Source organism: Eriocheir sinensis, chromosome 3 (assembly GCF_024679095.1).
Source record: "Eriocheir sinensis breed Jianghai 21 chromosome 3, ASM2467909v1, whole genome shotgun sequence".
Classification (NCBI taxonomy): domain Eukaryota; kingdom Metazoa; phylum Arthropoda; class Malacostraca; order Decapoda; family Varunidae; genus Eriocheir; species Eriocheir sinensis.
The window spans coordinates 24,693,961-24,713,887 of record NC_066511.1 but is presented as its reverse complement, the minus strand read 5'-3'; the positions used below and the strand labels follow the sequence as shown (position 1 = coordinate 24,713,887).

Below are 19,927 nucleotides of genomic sequence, written 5' to 3'. Positions count from 1 at the left end.
TGCATGAGAGAGAGAGAGAGAGAGAGAGAGAGAGAGAGAGAGAGAGAGAGAGAGAGAGAGAGAGAGAGAGAGAGAGAGAGAGAGAGAGAGAGAGAGAGAGAGAGAGAGAGAGAGAGAGAGAGAGAGAGAGAGAGAGAGAGAGAGAGAGAGATAGAGAGAGAGAGAGAGAGAGAGAGAGAGAGAGAGAGAGAGAGAGAGAGAGAGAGAGAGAAAGAGAAAGAGAGAGAGAGAGAGAGAGAGAGAGAGAGAGATATTACTCTCGCATTCTTTGTGGAAATTTCATATTACATAAGACTTATTGCATTAAATTTTGCTTCCATCAGTGGACTTTGCTCTGCCTCAACGAGGGGAGTCTCTGGTGGAGGCATACCATCGCTGGCGGAGTTGGGCAGATCCTAAGGTGTGCTGTGACTATGCCCTGCATGTGGGAGTCACTTGGTGGTCTGATAAGGTATTTATGTATTACATTTTGTTTCTGAAATGTGAATTATATATGGCCAAGAGACATTATTTAAACATCTGTGATTTTGATAAATTTGAAATTCTGTTCTATCCATGCACCCCTCTCCATGTGATGTCTTCATGTATGAATAGCTTAAGTAATCTGCAAAGAATTATTTTCCTAATATGTTCTAAGAAATTTTCTGGAGCAAAATTAAGGGTTGAGACTTCGAGGCTTTTTACTTGGTAGCTTTCTAGACTAACATAAAGAATATGTTGTTGATTTTGAAAGTGTGTAAGTGTAGTTTATAAATCCACTAATTTATGTGTCCTATTGATTAACAGGTTGCAAACGAGATGGAGGAACTGACTGAAGAACATGGGATAAACTCTTTCAAAATGTTTATGGCATACAAAGACACTTGGCAGCTTGGTGATGATGAGCTCTTGGAGTCATTCAAACAGTGCAAAGCGATTGGTGCTGTTGCCCAGGTTCATGCAGAGAATGGAGACATCATCAAGGAGGTTAGTTGCTAATATTTGGTCATCATTGATATATATATATATATATATATATATATATATATATATATATATATATATATATATATATATATATATATATATATATATATATATATATATATATATACATATATATATATATATATATATATATATATATATATATATATATATATATATGTATATATATATATATATATATATTTTAGGTTTAGAGATGTCACATGATCTTTTTGCAAATATTCTACTATTTCTCTTTAAATACATATTTGTCACCACTGCATTGCCTGAAGAAATTTGTTTGGTAGTTTCAATACAATTTGATATAAAATCATACATGTTCATTCTTCGTGTTTGAACAATAAATATTTACTTTATAAATTTTGTTAATGTTTACTTTGCAGAAATCCAAACAACTGTTGTCATTGGGCATCACTGGACCTGAAGGACATGAAATGAGCCGCCCAGAAGAGGTTGAAGCAGAGGCCACCAACAGAGCCTGTGTCCTAGCCAACCAAGTAAGTGTTGTCCTATTAAAATGCAAAATGTTAATATATAAGTTTATACCTTAAATCACATTTGAACTAGCGAATGAAACAGAGAAATAGAGAAACAAACGGAAAGACTGAGGTATGTTTAGCTGGCAGTTCCCAAACCTTGTGTGTATTAGCAACACAGATAGTGGTCCAAGAGCATATAAAGTTATTGTTGAAGCATTTGGACAATTATTCAAGTGAATTTTGGTTTTTGTTTGAGTTTTTTTGAGTAAGTGAAGTTATAGCAAAAATCCAAACTTTTCATTTTTGCCATTTAGATTTATTACTTTTGCTTTTGATACTCAATATAGAGCTGTGCTTTCAGAATGGCACAGAAAAATCCAAATGCTCTTCAAATGAAAAATATTAAATTAATGCTTAGAATAGCAATAAGAGTATCTTAGACTTTACACTAAACAACTTGCACTATTGCTGTAGATGGTACATACAGTATTTTTCAGGAGGAAATAAGAATGCTTTATATCTTTTCTATGTAAAGTCGCTGAATAGGGCCACTTCAGTGTCACTTCAGTGTTTAACAAGCCGCCTTTATTATTTCTGATATCGCTGCTGATATTTGCATTGAATGATTTTATTTCTGGTCAGTTTTTATTATGTTCTAATTTTAAACTTTTTAAAGCTTATGATTAAAAAACAAAAGTGCAATCATAATTGCAAGAAACTGACATAATAATAACTAATAATTTAATAACTACCTACCTCAGTCTCCTTGGTGTGTCTCAAAATATATTTTCCTCGAATATATTTTTTAACTCAAGTGAGAAAAGTCCAAATACTTTCATTTTAAAGCTGTTTGATTTTTAGTAGCTCTTAATAATGCAGCATGAAGAGATGTCTGAATGTATTAAATATACAAGTTTATAATCAAGATAGTGGCAAAAAATATAGTTTTCAATCAGAGTATAAGTGAATTCATAATTTGTATTAGCTACATTTTGGTAAACGTGAAATGGATTTGATGTATATGTTGTGTAGTTGTTTCTTATATGCTATCATCATTCCAGTCATGTCAGTCATATAACTATTTTACTTGTCCTGCTTAGCACAACTTTTACTACCAAAATTGATTGACTGATAACAGGATTTTTTATTACTTAAATAATGTCTGATACATTTTTTAAATCTCAAAATGTTGTTCCCATGTTCTTATTTGATGGTGAAACTCTTATGCAATAAATTAATTGCTTTAGTGGCCTACAGAGTCTTTAGCAATAACTGAATGTCCAGAAATTTAGGAATTTTTGGTAGAATTATATAAGTAACAATTCTGACTTCTCCATTGCAGCCAATAGGTACATTCTTTCATAAGTAGAGGTGACATCACTATGTTATGATAAATCTAGATACGTACTAAAGTCTCTTATCAACTTATTCAGGATTAATAATTGTCATTTCTTTATTTCTTGCCTTTGGGGTTGCAATTTTCTCTCATAGTGACCCTTTTTGAGTATATATATATATATATATATATATATATATATATATATATATATATATATATATATATATATATATATATATATATATATATATATATATATATATATATATATATATATATATATATATATATATATATATATATATATATATATATATATATATATATGTGTGTGTGTGTGTGTGTGTGTGTGTGTGTGTGTGTACTGTATCACTTATCACTCTTTAAATGTTATTGCTTATATTTAATACATTTAATACATTGCAAAGGTTATATATTGCCATCATAGGTGTAAGTTGTTTTTGTAGAATTTTCTGTATGTTTTGTAATTTTCTTTTGTGGCATTATTTTCTCACAGTTTGCTACAGTACTATCTGTATACTTTTTTTTAGAAAAGACTACTTATTAAAATCACACAGCACCCACTGATTTTGATATACTGATATCAATAGCATTATAAAACTCATAGTCACAGCTTTTTTTATCGTGATAAAATCACTTTTATTGAGTTACCATATTGTTTTCTTTTTTTCATTCCTAGGTTGGCTGCCCTCTTTATGTAGTGCATGTTATGTCAAAGAGTGCTGCTGATGTAGTTTCCAGCAAAAGAAAGCAAGGCCATATTGTGTTCGGTGAGCCCATTGCTGCCTCTCTCGGGACAAATGGCAATCACTACTGGCACAAGTGTTGGCGCCATGCAGCAGCACACGTAATGGGCCCTCCTCTTAGACCTGACCCACAGACACCCTCATACCTTATGGATTTGTTGTCAAAGTATGTTTTTTTTATGTTTTGTGATTTTTCCTCTTAACATTCTCCTTCCTTTATTTGTTACTGTTTAGACCCCTGTGTGACTGCATTGAAAGTTGATTTATCTGTGCAGGATTTCTCATCTTTGAAACCCAAGTCAAAATCACATCTGCAGTCACTATTTTAAAGTAGTTGTGTGATAATGTAAAATTATACAATGCATCTTTTGTGCTTTTCATTATATTGCTTTGTGTCAGGAAAAGGTAAGATAGTAATTTCAGTCACAGGCAGTTTTTATAAATAGATCATCTCCGTGTCATTATGACAATTGAAGGGGTAACCAGCTCTCATGTATGGGAATCACCATTTACAGTGTTTGACCTAACTTTTAGTGTTCTGCTTTTTAACCCATACAGCGTCGACTACCCAAAGATAAGATGGTTTTGGTGGCATCAGGTTTTTATTTTTATTTTTTATTTATTTATTTATTTATTTATTTTTTTTTTTTTTGCATAAGCAGTTAGTAATTAACCTCAAAGTAGAAAATTAACAATCAGTTGATTCACATCTGCCATAAATTTCTTTACTGGCCTCCATCCTTCCTACAGCAGATGGTGATCGCTGTCTCATAAGCTGTAACCATGGTTACATCATCCGGTGATGCAAATATATGATAATACCCCCATCCCCAATCATTAGCACTCACCAGACACCCCTACACCTTTGTAGCACACATCTCCCCACAGACAACTACCTCAGCCCCCTACCCATGCTTATGATGTTGTCACATGCATTTCCAGTTCTTTCATTACCTCCATACTTTATTACACCTTTCATTGATGTGGCATTGTGAAAATAATGCTTCCCTACAAACCTAAAGTCCCACCTCCCCCCTGAACTCCCAAAGCCTCTCATACAACCTAACTACCTCTCCAGAAGCGTCCTCCATCACGAGCCTCACTGCACTGCTACATGGGGCCAGACACACACTGATAGGCTTGAAAAACTTTTCTGAGTCATCTTAAGATGGAGTAGGGCACCTCCTATTCACCTACAGCCCAAGCAGTGGTGGGAAATTGCATGGAAAATATATGTATAAGATTTACACACACAGCACTCCATTGACTAGCACAAAAATGCATTAATTTTTCACACATGATGCATTGCTTGAACCAGTATCTTTAAATAAAACTTATGAATAGGCTTGACCTATCTACAGTGGTGTAAAGGAAGAGTAGAAGTAGTTACAATGGTTTATAATTCTCCTTATATACAAAACGGAACGAGTAAATATGGGAGAGTCAGGAAAGAGAGGGATGGGTAAGTCCGTCAGGTCAAGGGGAGGGAAGTGAGGTCACCACCCCGCCCCAACGCTGCGACTGACAGTTGGGGGGAATAAGGGGGCGGGAAGAGCAGAAGTAGGTATAGTGATTAGGGGATCTTCCTGCCCCCTTATTCCCCCCATCTGTCAGTCGCAGCGTTGGGGTGGGGTGGTGACCTCACTTCCCTCCCCTTGACCTGACGGACTTACCCATCCCTCTCTGTCCTGCCCCTCCCATATTTACTTGTTCCGTTTTGTATATAAGGAGAATCGTAAACCATTGTAACTGCTTGACCAATCTACTTTTCAAGGTCATTCCAGGTGTCAATGCATCTATGAGGAAAGCTGTTTCCTGATATCTCTCAGGCACATTGTCTTCCCTATTTTTTCCTTTGACCTCTTGTATTTGTAGGGTCCCATAGAAACAGGTTTTCCCTGTCGATCGTTTCTATTTCCTTTGCCCTGTACACTGCGGTCAAATCTCTTTCTCTTCCATTCTCCAAGGTGGGCAAACCCAATCCTTCCAGACTCTCCTCATGTCACGTCTCTCAAATTAGGCATCACTTTTGTTGCTGTTCTCTGGATTCTTACTGCTTTCCAAATATATTTCCTTCTGTGTGGAGACCACACCACTTCTGAATATTCTAATTTTGGTTGAATCACCAACATGGTCAGTTTCTTCATGCGTGTGTGTGTGTGTGTGTGTGTGTGTGTGTGTGTGTGTGTTCTGCTGAATGTCTATCTCTTCAGTCATTATATATTTTTACCTTTTTCTTTGCTCAGATCACAGAAAACTTTAATAAACAATCTCTACTAGATGAAGTTTATTTCAGATTGGATGTCCTCTTTACATTTGCAAAATTATGAGTAAATCAGCCGCCTCAGCTTTAGGGGCACATCGCCGAAGAGGCAATCTTGTATGGGGGGAGACCATTGCTGCAGCTTTGGGCACTGATGGTTCTCACTACTACAACCCCTGCTGGCAACATGCAGCCAGCCATGTCTTGTCTCCCCCACTTCGTAATGACCCTAGTACCCCCAGCTCTCTGATGGAGTTGTTGGATGTGTAAGATTGCAATACGTATTATATAAATACTGTCTTGAGTTGTTTTGGCCTTGTTTTGCCTGTTGACTCATACAAGCCCCCTTTTAGATTCAATTGCACCGATTTAGTTATATCAAATACCAGCAAACACTACGAGGGCTCACTTGTTATTTGCATCCAACTTCTTTCCACTTTTTATTTATTCGCTTATTTTAATTTGGTTTCATTTTACAAGCACCCATCAGAAGACATCAAATGGGCTCTGAAACATCGTCAGTTCTGGTGTCAATGACTGTTTTGATTGTTGCTCATGTCAGGGGCTTGGCTAACAGTACCTGAGTGAGCAATGTATCACTGAATGACTTTAAATTTTTTCTTGTTGTTGAAGCTTTGACCTTCATCCTGAATGTGCAGGAAACTGGGTCATATGATTATAACAATAGTTAGTGTGACAGCAGTTTAAGTGTAAATTACTGCATGTACAGTTTTTCCCTTCAAGAATAAGTGTAGAATGGATTAGATTTTATTACTTCATCCCTTTCGGTGTACATTGGGTTTATAGCATCACCATGCATAAGGGCATGTAGGTTAGATATAATATTTCCTATCTGAAATATAAAAATCAAATTGTTTATTTATGCCAACAAAATATCAAGACTCCAATAGGCATTTTCACCTTGTGTCAGTTCAGTTTTCTACATCCACTTACAATTTATGTAGTGCTCCAACTTGCTTGTCCAATCTCCACATATTTATTATTGTCTTTATAATAAATTGGATGACACAGTGATATATTAATCTTATCTATTAATCATTAAAAGCTATCTGAAAGAAAATGCATGCTTTCAGGAGACATGAAACCTATTTTGGTTATTCATTAGTTTCTGTCCTGTTAAATGAGGATCAAGAATACATGTCTCCATATTTACCTTTGTGCTACAAGAGAGGGCTAAGAGGGATGTAGGGAAATGTGGTAGGTGATGATGGTGGCTATGATTAGTTTTTATTACTGCCATACTTTGCTGACCCTATAATGGGGCCCATGTCTCTAGTTTTCTAGAAATTACCTTTTTATACTTTGCTGTGTACTGAGTGGCTTCATTCAGACAGCAGTTAAACAGGGCAGAGTTAAAGGCTGTTATCTCTTAGTATTGGTCTCAACATAGACATCAGTTTTTCACCCTGCTACATAGGGTCAAAACACCGAAAGGGTTGCACATATAGAGCCATCAGGTACAGCCTTTCATGAGTCAAACTTCTCATTATAGTTTAATATAGTTCTAGTACACTATTCTTCCACCATAAAACTTGTAATGGTATCTGTAATATTGATAGTTTCATGTTGCATATTAGTTGATTCTTATGATGGCCTGCTCTCAATGAATGATTCATTTTACTCAGTTCAATTTTATGCATTTTAACTATTATGTGTTACTAGTTTCTACCACAAATTTTTCTTTTCTTTTATGTATCACCTCAAAAAAACTGTTGCTCTTTAAAGTGATACTTTGCATGGTTGGACATTTTCTCATCCTATCAAATTCCAATATTGTTATAATGATGCTTATCATGTTGTAGTGCATCAACTAGCCTGATAGGTGAGCCTCCCATAACTCCCTCTACCAGGGGGGTACTTCTTGGGCCGACTGGTTAAGGAGTAGCTCTCCCGTCTCGCTGGTCGCGGGTTCGATCCCCGGCACCGCCAAACCTTTCCTTGTCTGGATTAATTTCTCGTGTGTTTTGTTACACGCAGTGGTTGTGTGGGAGTGTAGTAAAGAGAAAATTTTGGCATTTCAATGTTAGCACCTAATGCTATTAATACATTTCTCACTATTGTGGTTTTAGATATCTACACTTATTTGGAACAACTTCGTTCTAAAAATGTTACCCCAGTGGCTGCCCTTCTTTTTATTTTCCTTGTAATGGCACACTATGATGCTCTACCTCAGGTTTTCCATTTTAAGAGGGTGGACTTTAGTTTAGAGACTTTATTAAGGAATGAAGACTGGCTATGGCGAGGAAATCTCCCATATATTCCAGCACGAAACATTAGTAATTACAGAATTTTAATTCCTTGTATACAATTAAATCAGTCTCCACTTGCATAAAAAAGATGACAAGTAGGAGAAAGTTTCAGTTTGAAGGTGACAAAGCCTGATTGAAATCTTTAGACTAACAGATCCCCTTTAAGTAGAGGTTTGGAGAATTTTTTTCCATAATTAGTTACTTATTTGGCATGAAATTGGTACCTTATTTTTTGCCTCAAAAAGTGTTTGGGATATTATGTTTATTATTTCTCTCATGTAAATCACTAAATATACTTTCTTATCTTGCAGTGGTGACTTACAGACAACAGGCACAGACAACTGCACTTTCTCAGCTTCACAGAAGGCACTTGGAAAGGATGACTTCACCAAGATACCCAACGGTGTGAATGGTGTTGAGGATCGCATGTCAGTGATCTGGGAAAAAGGTGTGGTGTCGGGAAAGATGGACCCCTGCAGGTTTGTTGCTGTAACCTCAACTAATGCTGCCAAGATATTCAACATTTATCCTAAGAAGGTTTGTAGACTGTTCTTATTAGTGTGCTAATTTGTTTGAGAAATAATGAATCCTTCTAAAGGATTTGATTTCTACATTGAATAGCTTTGCCAGATAGCTGTATAATTATTTTGTATTTGTCATCATCAGCCTCATAACACACCTTTCCTTAACCTGCCATAAGTCGGTGAAGATCTAGACAGATTCCAGAAATTTGTAAGTATTGATAGAGGCACAGAATCCTCTCTATGAAATGCCACACGTTCTTTCATAGCACCATATTGTACGTACTGCTGAACTCCTAAACCATGCCATTAGTTAACAAATACAGTGAGATAATGTATATACTGTTTTGTTTTACATTGCAGACCTGCATTATGTTAATAACTTTAAAGTTAAAAGTTCATCCTTCTGCTAAATATCATATTACAATATATACTTTTTGATGTACTCATTCATCTGTGCATCTATTGTTCTCTAACAGTTTTTCATACCATGGCCTCTTGAATATCACATGTCTAACCCCATGACATCACTTACTTCACAGTTTTGCTATGTATTTATACAATATCAGATCAGCTCTGCACATTGTAAATCTCTATACGACTAATTCAGTCTGTCATATACATCCTATTCCATTTTCAGAGTTCTCCTCTTTCCATTTAGTGTTGAGCATGGGGATCCTGGTAACATTTCTAAAAAAAATAATTTTAATTGTGATTGGTTATGATTGAATTGTTTCAAGAAATTGCAACAGACAGATTTTTCTGTAGTTAAAGAGATGTTGCAGTTATCAAAAGGATGCTATCTTTTTTTTTTTAAGGGGGAATGAAGAACTCTAGTGATGTGCATTACCAAGATGTGTATCATGGCAGACAGTCTAAACATCTTTAGGGTTTTTATTACTTTATATTTTGGTCTGTTTCTTAGACCTAGGTTTAGGAGTTGATTTAAGGCACTGGCTGATGTGACTCATGGTGCTGAACTGTGTTATCTCTTCTTCTTTTGCTGCAGGGCCGCATTGCTGTTGGATCTGATGCTGACATTGTGGTCTGGAACCCTCATGCCACCAGAACTATTTCTGCAAAGACTCATTACCAAGCTGTAGACTTTAACATTTTTGAGGTAACTGAATTAATGGTGCATGCTTGCATTCATATTACAGCTTGTATAATCTTCAGCCTCATAGAACACTATATAAAATAAACTTATAAATTAGCAGACATGCTATGAAGCAGAAGTTTTGGACCTAATATATTTAGCCTAATTTTAGTTTTGCCCCAATGTTTAGCAAGTGTTAGTAAATCATGAGTATATATCATATATGTTTTGAAGTGTAACATAACAAATAAAAACAAGTGGTCAAAGACACTACTTCATGGGAAAGCATGGAGAGAATCTGTATGTATCTAAGCAATTTAGCTTATTTTGGGTTGCTTTGATTATAAATCCTTTCCTAATGGTTTTGAAACTCAAGGATTTTCATTAATCATTATTTGCTCACTTTTCTGCAGGTACCTTAATTGTTGTAGGAAGCTATGATGGAAATTGTGTCGGGAAGTTGGAGTTGACACAAAATTTTCTTTTTAAGAAAGAAAGGCTAGAAGAAGAGGCAGGAAGATGTGTGGAATGAAAAATAATGATGATAAGCTTGAAATCATACAATTATGTATTTTCAGGGTATGGAAGTACATGGCATTGCTGATTATGTTATATGCCATGGACGTGTGGTGGTGGAGGAAGGAAATGTTCGAGCAGTGTCTGGCATGGGCAAGTTTGTACCTACCCCAAGTCACAGCCCTTATGTATTTGGTAGAGTACAAGAAAGAGACATGGCAAATGCTCCACAAAAGGTATGACTTGTATTTGCATATTCATATATATGTACATTGGAAGTGACTATAGAGGAAAAATATTCAGGTATTTAGCCCATACTGTCCCCTACTCATAAACTCTTCTCTCTGTCTTTGTCTTTTCAAAATTAAGTCATGATGTTTATAGTTATTTCACAGGCTTTATATAAATATTGCATCATCCCACCATAATAATTTTTTCTACATAAATCTGTAGATTTATCTCCTTTTATAAGCAAGAAATCTTAGAGACAAACTCTAGTAGTAATTTCAATCCTCAGGTTGAACGTGCAGCATATGATGGGCCAGTGACTCAGCTGAATAATCAGGGACTCACACAAGCTGGGGAGAGCAGCATCATCCCAACCAGTCAGGAGTTTTACACTCGAGGTCCGACTAGATGTGGAGGGCTCAACCTCCATGATTCAAGCTTCCACGTTTCGGGTTAGCTTGCTGCCTTGACTAACATCCAGAATGTGCTTTATGTCTTGATGCTGCTTACTAACAATATTTCATCTGATACAATTCAATCTATCAGATATTTATCAGGTTATATTTTCTTGATAAGTCGATGGGATTATTTTTGTTAAAGCTTATGTGTTTGGTACACAGCATCAAGTTCTAAAGCATTTTCTTATCCTGCTTTATCTAGTAGTGGGTTATGGGTATTCCTTGTTAAATATTGGGTCTAACATAACCTCAGAATTGATCTTTATCCCTGGAGACATCTATTTTTACAATATTTCCTTTCAAAAATTCCCTAGAGTAAAATTTATATCAGCATGAAAATTCCCTGGTTGCATTATGAAGATGGATGAATGGTGCTCTGTGTGTTCCCCCTTGTAAGCAGAGATTGTAACTATACGACTTCTTGAGCTTGATTTGTCTTTGTAGTGGGTTCAACCTTCCAATTTCCTATAATCTTTTTCACAGTAAATGTCTGTATTGTAATCTGAATGGTGATTCCCTCCCATTGATTACTAACATTTTTGTGTGAGCTTGGAAGTACTGTGTACTACCCTGCATAAATAGGCATGATTATGTGGCTTTTTCAGGATGCATACCACCCAAAAAATTATATACAGCTGCAAATTGGTTAATGAAATTACTTCATGATCTCTCCTTCTGAGGGAATGTCTTCAGTATATGAATTCATCCGAAGCCATTTGTTACAGTACTTATATACTCTCTAACCTTTTTTCTCTATGTAATCACTTTTTTATTTTTTTATTTATTTATTTATTTATTTTTTACAGTGGAAAATGATGGTTGATGATTTTAGTGTTTCATATTCCTGTGTATGATCACAGTTATGTGCTGTACTTTCATCTGTTTTAGAGTGATAAGTTTCTGCTTGATAGAATCTTATGTCTATTTCACTATTAACATTTTGAAGAGTAAATTGAATCACTGTTTATCAGTGTAAGACATTTGGATACAGTATTACATGGAGAGGTATTTGATTTATTTATTAATGCACATAAATATGCTGCACATAAAAGAAATACAATATAATGGAATAAGTATACATATGTGGTGTGATATCAAGATAGAATATAGAAAAGATTGCAGGTTTCACATTACTTTAAAATGTTTGTATAGGTGAAAGAGTAAAAGCTCAGTAAAACAATATCCATTTGGAAGACATTCGAAGGAATGCAAGAAAATTACAGCAGTGGTACATATTTCCTGTGGAGTTGTGCTTCCTTTGTTGAATCTTTCAGTTACTTTTGGTTTATCAACTGCCTCTCATTACTTCTGCATGAATGATTATTTTGCTGATGCCAGATGGTTTTCTCACAAGATGAGTTATGCCTCAACCCATGATGGAGTAGTCTTGAAAAGGAAGCTCTAAATTTTGCTGAAATTACTTATATTATTCGTATTGATTTTATTTCTTAATTTTTGTACCACATAGATGTAGTCAAACAAAGCTATTTAAGTCTAGTAACCTCTTTCTAGGATCTGTTCTTATAACAATTTTAGGTCGACAGATAAACGATGATATCAGACCTCGGACAAGCATCAGACTGTTGTCTCCACACAATGGCTCATCTCTGGGTATTATTTATAATTCAGGAACTATATCAAGCATATGATGCATAATACACAGGCCTTTAAGCTTTACACAATAGAGTTCCTTGGAAAGAAAATAGATGCTAATTATAGTACAGGTGACCCCCAACATTTGTGGGTTAGGGAACACAGACTATTGCAAATGTAGATTTTCCACAAATAATCAAGACACCCCACTAAATCTCAAAAAACTGCATATATTACCTCTTTGGTACAGTGCAGCAATGAAATATCACTCACTCTTACCTTAGCAAGTGTGAGAACACTAAAAATTTGTAAAAATATCTTAGGATCATAAGTGGCTGTGTAGCACTGAGAGCAAGACAAGGGTGTGGGCTAGTAGCGCAGGGGTGCAGCGGGGAAAGGCTGGACTGACAATCTTGAGCTTGCTGTTGCATGGGAAACTACTGATGCTGCAACTAATTTTGTGATTTTACTGCTGGGAAAACCATTTACTTCTATGAAAAATCCATGAGTTTGCCAATCCACAAATGTGGGTTCTGCTAATGTGTGTTCCACAAAGGTGGGGAGTCACCTGTACTGCAATCCTCTCTTGAATCAATATTTTGAGGCTATGAAATTTCTGTTGCAAATTGATTAATTTACCAAAACTTAAAAGTGTTCAGTGAATGAATTAGATTTTGTATTGAATTTAAGAATTTTTTCCTAGGGTGGTTGGGAAACACTATTCTCTGAAGGGTTTTGTCCATGCCCATGGTTAGCAGCCAGTCCATCCCTTATCTAGTGGTTGGGGGGGTGGGGGTCCTACAATTCCTCCACACCAAAACAAATGAAAGGTAAAGGTCAGGGAAGAGGCTCTGATTGTGACACTAATCTAACTCTACTTGGGAGCTCAACCATACAACAGGCATGACCATCAGGTGAGCCTGCTGCCTATGATGGATGCAAAGCAAAGCCTCTGGGATCCTTGGACCCCAAAGGAGAAGGTCCCCAAGGTCCTCTCTTTGTTTTTGAGGCAGCTGTGGCAGTGCACAATTGGTATCTTCCCAAATAACTTGGGTCCAATGATTAACAGTCTTCAGTGATTTTGGCAGTTCAATACAAAATATTCCTCTGTTAAGGTATAGATTTGCATTGCATAGTATTAGCAAACCTTATCATACCAATGGGAAAAATGTAGAATTCTACTCTTTATCCACATTTCTGTGATGAAGGTGTATTCTAGTTGTATATTAATTCTAGCCTTCATAAGGGAATAGACAATGATGGTAATGAAAACACTTTATAATACTAAAGAAATGTCCAAATGTATATTGAATGGTATCAACTTGGGAAAGATCTTTTGTTGACATGACTGTTCAATACATAAAAAGTATATTTTGAATTATGCAGTGGTATCATGCCATTTATACAGCTATTGAGAAGTGTCAGTCACATCCCATTCAGCCATCATAGTAAAAAAGATAGTAATCTCATCCTTTATTCATGAACAGGGAACTGATATTGAGCAGTTATATGCGATACAGAATCCATAGCCCTCAAACTTATTCAAACTATGACTTGGACTGTACTCAAGAGAGGACTGTAAAGGCTTACAAATATGTTGAAAAAATACTTTAGTAAATTTATTTAGCCATATGGAAAATAAGCTCTTAATTTTACATACATGTATATATCCATGCATACACTCATACAAACTCACACACCTATATTTATAGATAAATAGATATAGAAAGATTGATATGTACACACACAGTAGCAGGAGATTTTAATTGCATAGAAGTTGACAAGGAAACTTTGGATACAGTAGGAAGAATCTTTGAAGAACAAGTTGATATAATTTGTAATGGTGAATATGATGGCACAATGAAGGCACAACAAGAATTTGAGAGGATTAACCATGTAGAATGGACTTGGTTTTTACAAAGAGTCCAGAAATAAGTAATCATATAATAATTGAAATTGAGACTGTAGGGAGGAAATGGAAAAAAAGAGTTGAAGCACGGAAAAAGACAAATACAGCAATGGAAAAGCTAACTTCAATGCCTTAAGGGAACATTTGGATATATTGACTGGTGTAAAATTATGACAACAGGTAATGTGCATAATATATACATATTTTTAAAACCTCATAGTTGGGCAATTGGTTGGTATTCACCAAAATTTTCAGAGGATCTAGTAAAGGGAAAATATTGGTTTATTGCTAGAAGTGAAAGGACATGCCTAAGACATTATGCTTGGAGTAAAGAGAGAAGGGGATACGGCATTAGGAAACAAGGATACTTCAAGAAGTTAAGAAATATATTTGTTAAAATACATAGAAAGGAGCTTGAAAAGAATATTGTGCTTGAGTTTAAAGCAAAACCAAATATTATTTTATAGACATTAGAATTTAAATAATAACAAAAAATCAGGTACTGAGACTAAATATGGAGGAAGAGATAAAAGAGGAGATAAGGAATGTATTAGATAATGAGCAGCTGCCAGTCAGTCTTGACAATGGAAGAGAGGTTTGTGGAGCTGATAATTGAAGTGAGACCCCTGCAAATGGAAGATTCAGACAAATTTGAGGAAGACAAGGTGCCTGAGGGATATCAAGAAACATTGCTTTCTTATGGATATACTGACATCTGGAATTCCTCAAGATGATTCAAGCCAAAAATATTCATAAAATTAAAGCTATATTTGATGAATTGAGGTTTTTAGACAGGACCATATGAGTGTAGATCCCTTCCTGTAGTTAGGTAAATACAACTATAATAAATAAACACACACACACACACACACGCGAACACAGATTTAAAGAGTTGTATGACAAAATGGTTTAAAAATCGGGTTAATATGAGCCTGCTCAATCCTGTGAAAATACTAGTTAAAAAAATTAGGTAACACACACACACACACACACACACACACACCAATGACTAGATATGTGAATTAATGATTAACCTAAGAATTGCTCTTTATCAAAAATGCATGTATTTTCTTCCCCATAGTTGAAGAAAAGGTTGCATGTCTGTACATTAGCCAAATCAGTTATTTTGCTGGAATATTTGTTACAAGTATTTTGGTAGACTTAATGTATACCACATATATTTGTGCATTTTTTCAAAGAAATAGAAAATGAAGCAGATTCTCAGCTTAGTAAAATGTGACTAAATTCATACTTTGAAGATGTGAGTGCCAGTGCCTAATATAGCATGTTATGTATTTCATCATAATGCTGGTAATAAAGTAATAACAGTCAGCAAGCTCAAGTATATGTGGCTTTTGCTTACAGTTGAAACTATACTTGCATGATGGAGGTCGCATGCTTATGATATTCTTCTTACTGAACGCTTTTCACCAGACTGTCTGGCTGTATGTGGTGAAATGTACTGCTAGTTTGGGATTGGTTTGATTTGGCACAGCCTGATCGGGCTACATAAAATAAGGATTTGTCAAATATCATCAACGTATTGAGTTGAATATGTAGATTTATATTTCAAAATGATGTTGAAAGAAAACTTGTTTTGTGAACTGATTTTTTTTTTAATGAAACCCATATGCATTGAATGGGTTCTGTAAGAGTTGCTACTTAACAATCATTAACATTTATTCCCTCTGATAGAAGCTAAATTTCACATCCATGTTGCCAAGCTAATTGTACACTTTGCAAAATTAATGGTAAGCAAAATAGTCATCCTAATGTAACAACCAATAAATTAACAACTTAGATGAAGTACTGTGAAAACTCACTGCATATATATGGGATTTTAGAATTAAGAATAGATGCCCATGGTTTCAGCATGTCATTAAAAGGTGACGAAAAAGGACACAAAGCCTCTACTACAGGACAGAGAGGTTGAAGACTGGGCTCACAATAAACCTTTTATGCTAAAGCTCATAATGGTGACACTTGAGGGTCCACCTTTCCTCTTTTGGTAATGGGGTTAGTAATGATAATAGTTATTACCATTGTTAACTCAATTTTCTCCAGAGGTTGGGTGGAGAGCTAAAATTAACGAGCTATTGTGCCCATTTTTGTGAAGGGCTCACTTCAAAAGTCATCTGTATCAAAGCAGCTACAATCTTCTCATTTATCTATTAGGCTTTCATGGGATTATAAAATCAGGCATTCTTCTCTGGATAAGTTTTGTATGTTTGCAGGTTGTGAACTTGGTTGTAATGTAGCCTAAAAGTGAAAGAGAAACAGCAAGTTTGATGTGTTAAAGTAAAGTTTCAATTTGAGTAAGTTTACTTAATTTTTTTTTGCAATGCAAAGCAGTTTTGACATTACACTGTTAACATAAAATGAAATTTCAATTGAATTTTCAGGTTCCCAGGTGAATGACAAGTCTCCTAAGCGTCCATCAGTAAAGGTAAACAACCCACCTGGTGGCAAGGCATCAGGCAGCTTCTGGTGAATGTTTTCAAGATCACCTCATGACTGCATCATCCTAGACCAAAGTATTATGAAGTCAGCCTCAGTGAACTTTAAGGAAGATTTAGTTGGAAGGAAACATGCCAAAATGGAGATGTACTAAAAAATCCTTGGAATTCAGATAAATTACTTCTTACTTAGCGAAACTGAACCTGTTTTACGTAGACGTTTAAATATTTAATGCTAATAGGACTCCTAAAAGTAGAATACATTTTTTTCTAATCTTTTATAGATGATATTGATAAGAATAAATCTTAATATTCTTGTGAAGCATAAAATTGTTGCAATTGAAAATCTGTAAGGGTAGCTATACACACAAACTTTTTTTGTCATATATGAAATACTGTAACATAGAACTACAAACAAAGTTGCCTTACTAAACTGAAGACACATGCAAGATATTTTATATATTTTTAAGGTTTCATTAAAGAACTGAAGATTTTTTGCGAGTATTTTAAACACGGTAACGTGTGAAAATACGAATTTTAAAGTATTTATCATCTTTTTTTCTCCATTTATATCACTGCAGTATAATTTGTATTTGATCTGGAAGAACATGTAAGGGATTGATTGTTCATGCATCCATGAGACATAATTGTTTTGGATTTCACATAGCAATGGTGTCACATCACAAGAATTGTTTGAACATGCATGTTTTTTATTTTTTTATTTATGCGAATCATGTCATTATTAGAAAAATAGATTTATCACATGCTGCCAGCATTGTTTGTGCTGTATTTCACACTACACCTTTTCTCATGATGTAAGTCAATGGCAACCAGTAATATTTGCAGGAAAATTACATAGTTGGAATATTACTTTGCAGGATTACCTCTTTGCCAGATTTGTGATGTAATCACCCATAGATATATTTGGAGGGTGGAAAGTATCATGCTATCATTATCTTATGGTGATAGTTTTATCTAGAACAGTCAGATATTAAACTAATCATTCTGCAGTCACATTCATATCTGAAGCTCACCATACTGAATATTGGTTTAGTACTGTTTATACATGTCTATCCTTGGGTATGGTCAGGTAAAGGAGAGTGCATGTGTTTTATCAATATATGAATTAATTTCTGAAAAATGTTACCATCGAAGTGTCTCTAATTTCTACTGAAAGACAATTGAATATCAAAATATAAAATTTTATTATGTAACAAGATACACTAATAAAAAATGCACTTTGTCATGAATGGCACACCAGTTCATTCTGATATGATGTGCCTAGAAACATGAGCAACATATGTATTGCAGTAATCTGAAAAAAATAAATAATAATAATAATGGAACTTGAAATCATTCTGTGATTTACTAACACAATGATAAATTCTACCAGGCATGTTAAGGAAAATATCCATGGCTTGGCAGGCTTCTTAATGTCCTCCCTTCTCCTTTGTTGTTTTACTTGCAACAATAAACAATCAATCAATCAATCAATCAATCAATCAATCAATCAATGTCAGACTTATGTTTGCTGATTTACTATGTGACCATCATCCTTCCTGAGAATAAGTCATAGTACCTTGAACCAAAGTTCACCTCTGCTTTAAATAATAAATGTCATTAATTTACTTTGATTGGCTGTGGTACATTTTATGAGCTTTCATAGCTATCCTTTTTTAACTGGGATGGGCACTCCATTATTGAATTTTATTTATTATTATTACTATTATTATTATTATCGTTAATCATAATGATATATCCTCATCTGCAACTGTGTGATCTTGTTGCTGCCAACATCTATAGTGCTCTAAAATTGAGCCGGTGAGGAATGACGCAGGGATCAAGTGACAGCAAGCACAAGGTATCCAATCAAACCAAGGCATGCCCACTGCCAAAGGTTTCTTTTCTGGCCTTGTGTTTGCTGGACCCTATGCCATGTTCCATAGAAATTTAGATAGCCATTAAACACATTACTCAAATGATAAAGAGGTGGCAATAAAGAATGAGTTATCAAGATTCATATCTTTCAGTGCCTCCCATGTCAGCCAGCTGGCATTGAGGGTATTAAGCACAGTATATTTATCATAAGTTTTGTTTATTCACATAAATAAACATGGATGCATGGAATGTACCATATTTTTTCACCTTGATATATTGCTGAGATAATGCACCAATAATATATTTAACTTCTTTTGTCTATCTACTTATAGCTCTGACACCCTGTTTCCTCAGGAAACTCACCCTAAGAGAGTGGCCATGGCAAGTCTCCAGTTCTCCCTGCTAATAAACTTCCTTCTTGCAACATTCACACAATCCCACATCTCTCCTTCAAATATTCCTCAAAACTGTTGATCCACCTATCTGGAGGTCTCTCTACCACCTCCTGTCCCTCTTTTTTACTTGCTCACACCCATCATCATCATTTTATCAATGCCTGTTCCTAGGAGCTCCCACCAGGGGATGGCCACGGCAGAAGAGTTTCCAACTTTCTCTGTCCAGACACACTATCCTTGCCTGCTCAAAGTTTCTTGAAGATCTTTCCCCCCTCTCCCTAACGTACTCTTGCACCCTATTTCTCCATTTCACTGGAGGTCATCCTCTTGCATTCCCTCCCTCTATTTCACTCACATACACCCTTCTAGTCATCTTACTCTCCTCCATTCGCTCCATGTGGCCAAACCACTTTAAAGTCTGTCACTTCACTTCTTCCCTTTACTCCCGTGACACATTCCAAAACACTCGCACACACTTTCATTACTCATTCCATTCATTCTACTCACACCACATGCACTCCTCAAATAACTCATTTCCACTGCCTGCACCCTCTTCAGAGAATCACTTCCACATTTTCACATTAACATGACCAAATCACCTCTCAAATATTTAGTTATCTTTGTATTTTACTCTAGTAATATAGGTGATGAGTGGTACAGGGAGTTTTACGATTTATTTACCGCATAACAAGGAAGAAAACAGTTTTGTGGTCCAGAGTCGCACACTGCTTTATTTAAAAGCCTTTCTATCCTAGCTGCTCGAACCGAGGAT

The 19,927-nt window shown here is 35.4% G+C and overlaps 1 protein-coding gene across 11 annotated transcripts in view; it reads left to right on the top strand.

The window, feature by feature from the left end:
* LOC127007057 (dihydropyrimidinase-like) overlaps nt 1-19,009 on the top strand; it is a 72,634-nt gene extending 53,625 nt beyond the window's left edge. For 6 of the 11 annotated variants that reach the window (XM_050877586.1, XM_050877589.1, XM_050877654.1 and 3 more), the window contains 10 exons: nt 324-451; nt 787-966; nt 1,371-1,484; nt 3,506-3,738; nt 8,417-8,642; nt 9,636-9,746; nt 10,301-10,474; nt 10,756-10,918; nt 12,461-12,535; nt 16,829-19,009. In XM_050877586.1, coding sequence (XP_050733543.1) covers nt 324-451; nt 787-966; nt 1,371-1,484; nt 3,506-3,738; nt 8,417-8,642; nt 9,636-9,746; nt 10,301-10,474; nt 10,756-10,918; nt 12,461-12,535; nt 16,829-16,917 — 1,493 coding nt within the window. In that variant the 3' untranslated portion in view covers nt 16,918-19,009. Of the gene's footprint in view, nt 1-323; nt 452-786; nt 967-1,370; nt 1,485-3,505; nt 3,739-5,868; nt 6,102-8,416; nt 8,643-9,635; nt 9,747-10,300; nt 10,475-10,755; nt 10,919-12,460; nt 12,536-16,828 lie in introns of those variants that run through there. The other 5 variants (XM_050877598.1, XM_050877615.1, XM_050877625.1 and 2 more) reach the window with 5 other exon arrangements.
* The last annotated feature ends 918 nt before the right edge of the window (nt 19,010-19,927 follow it).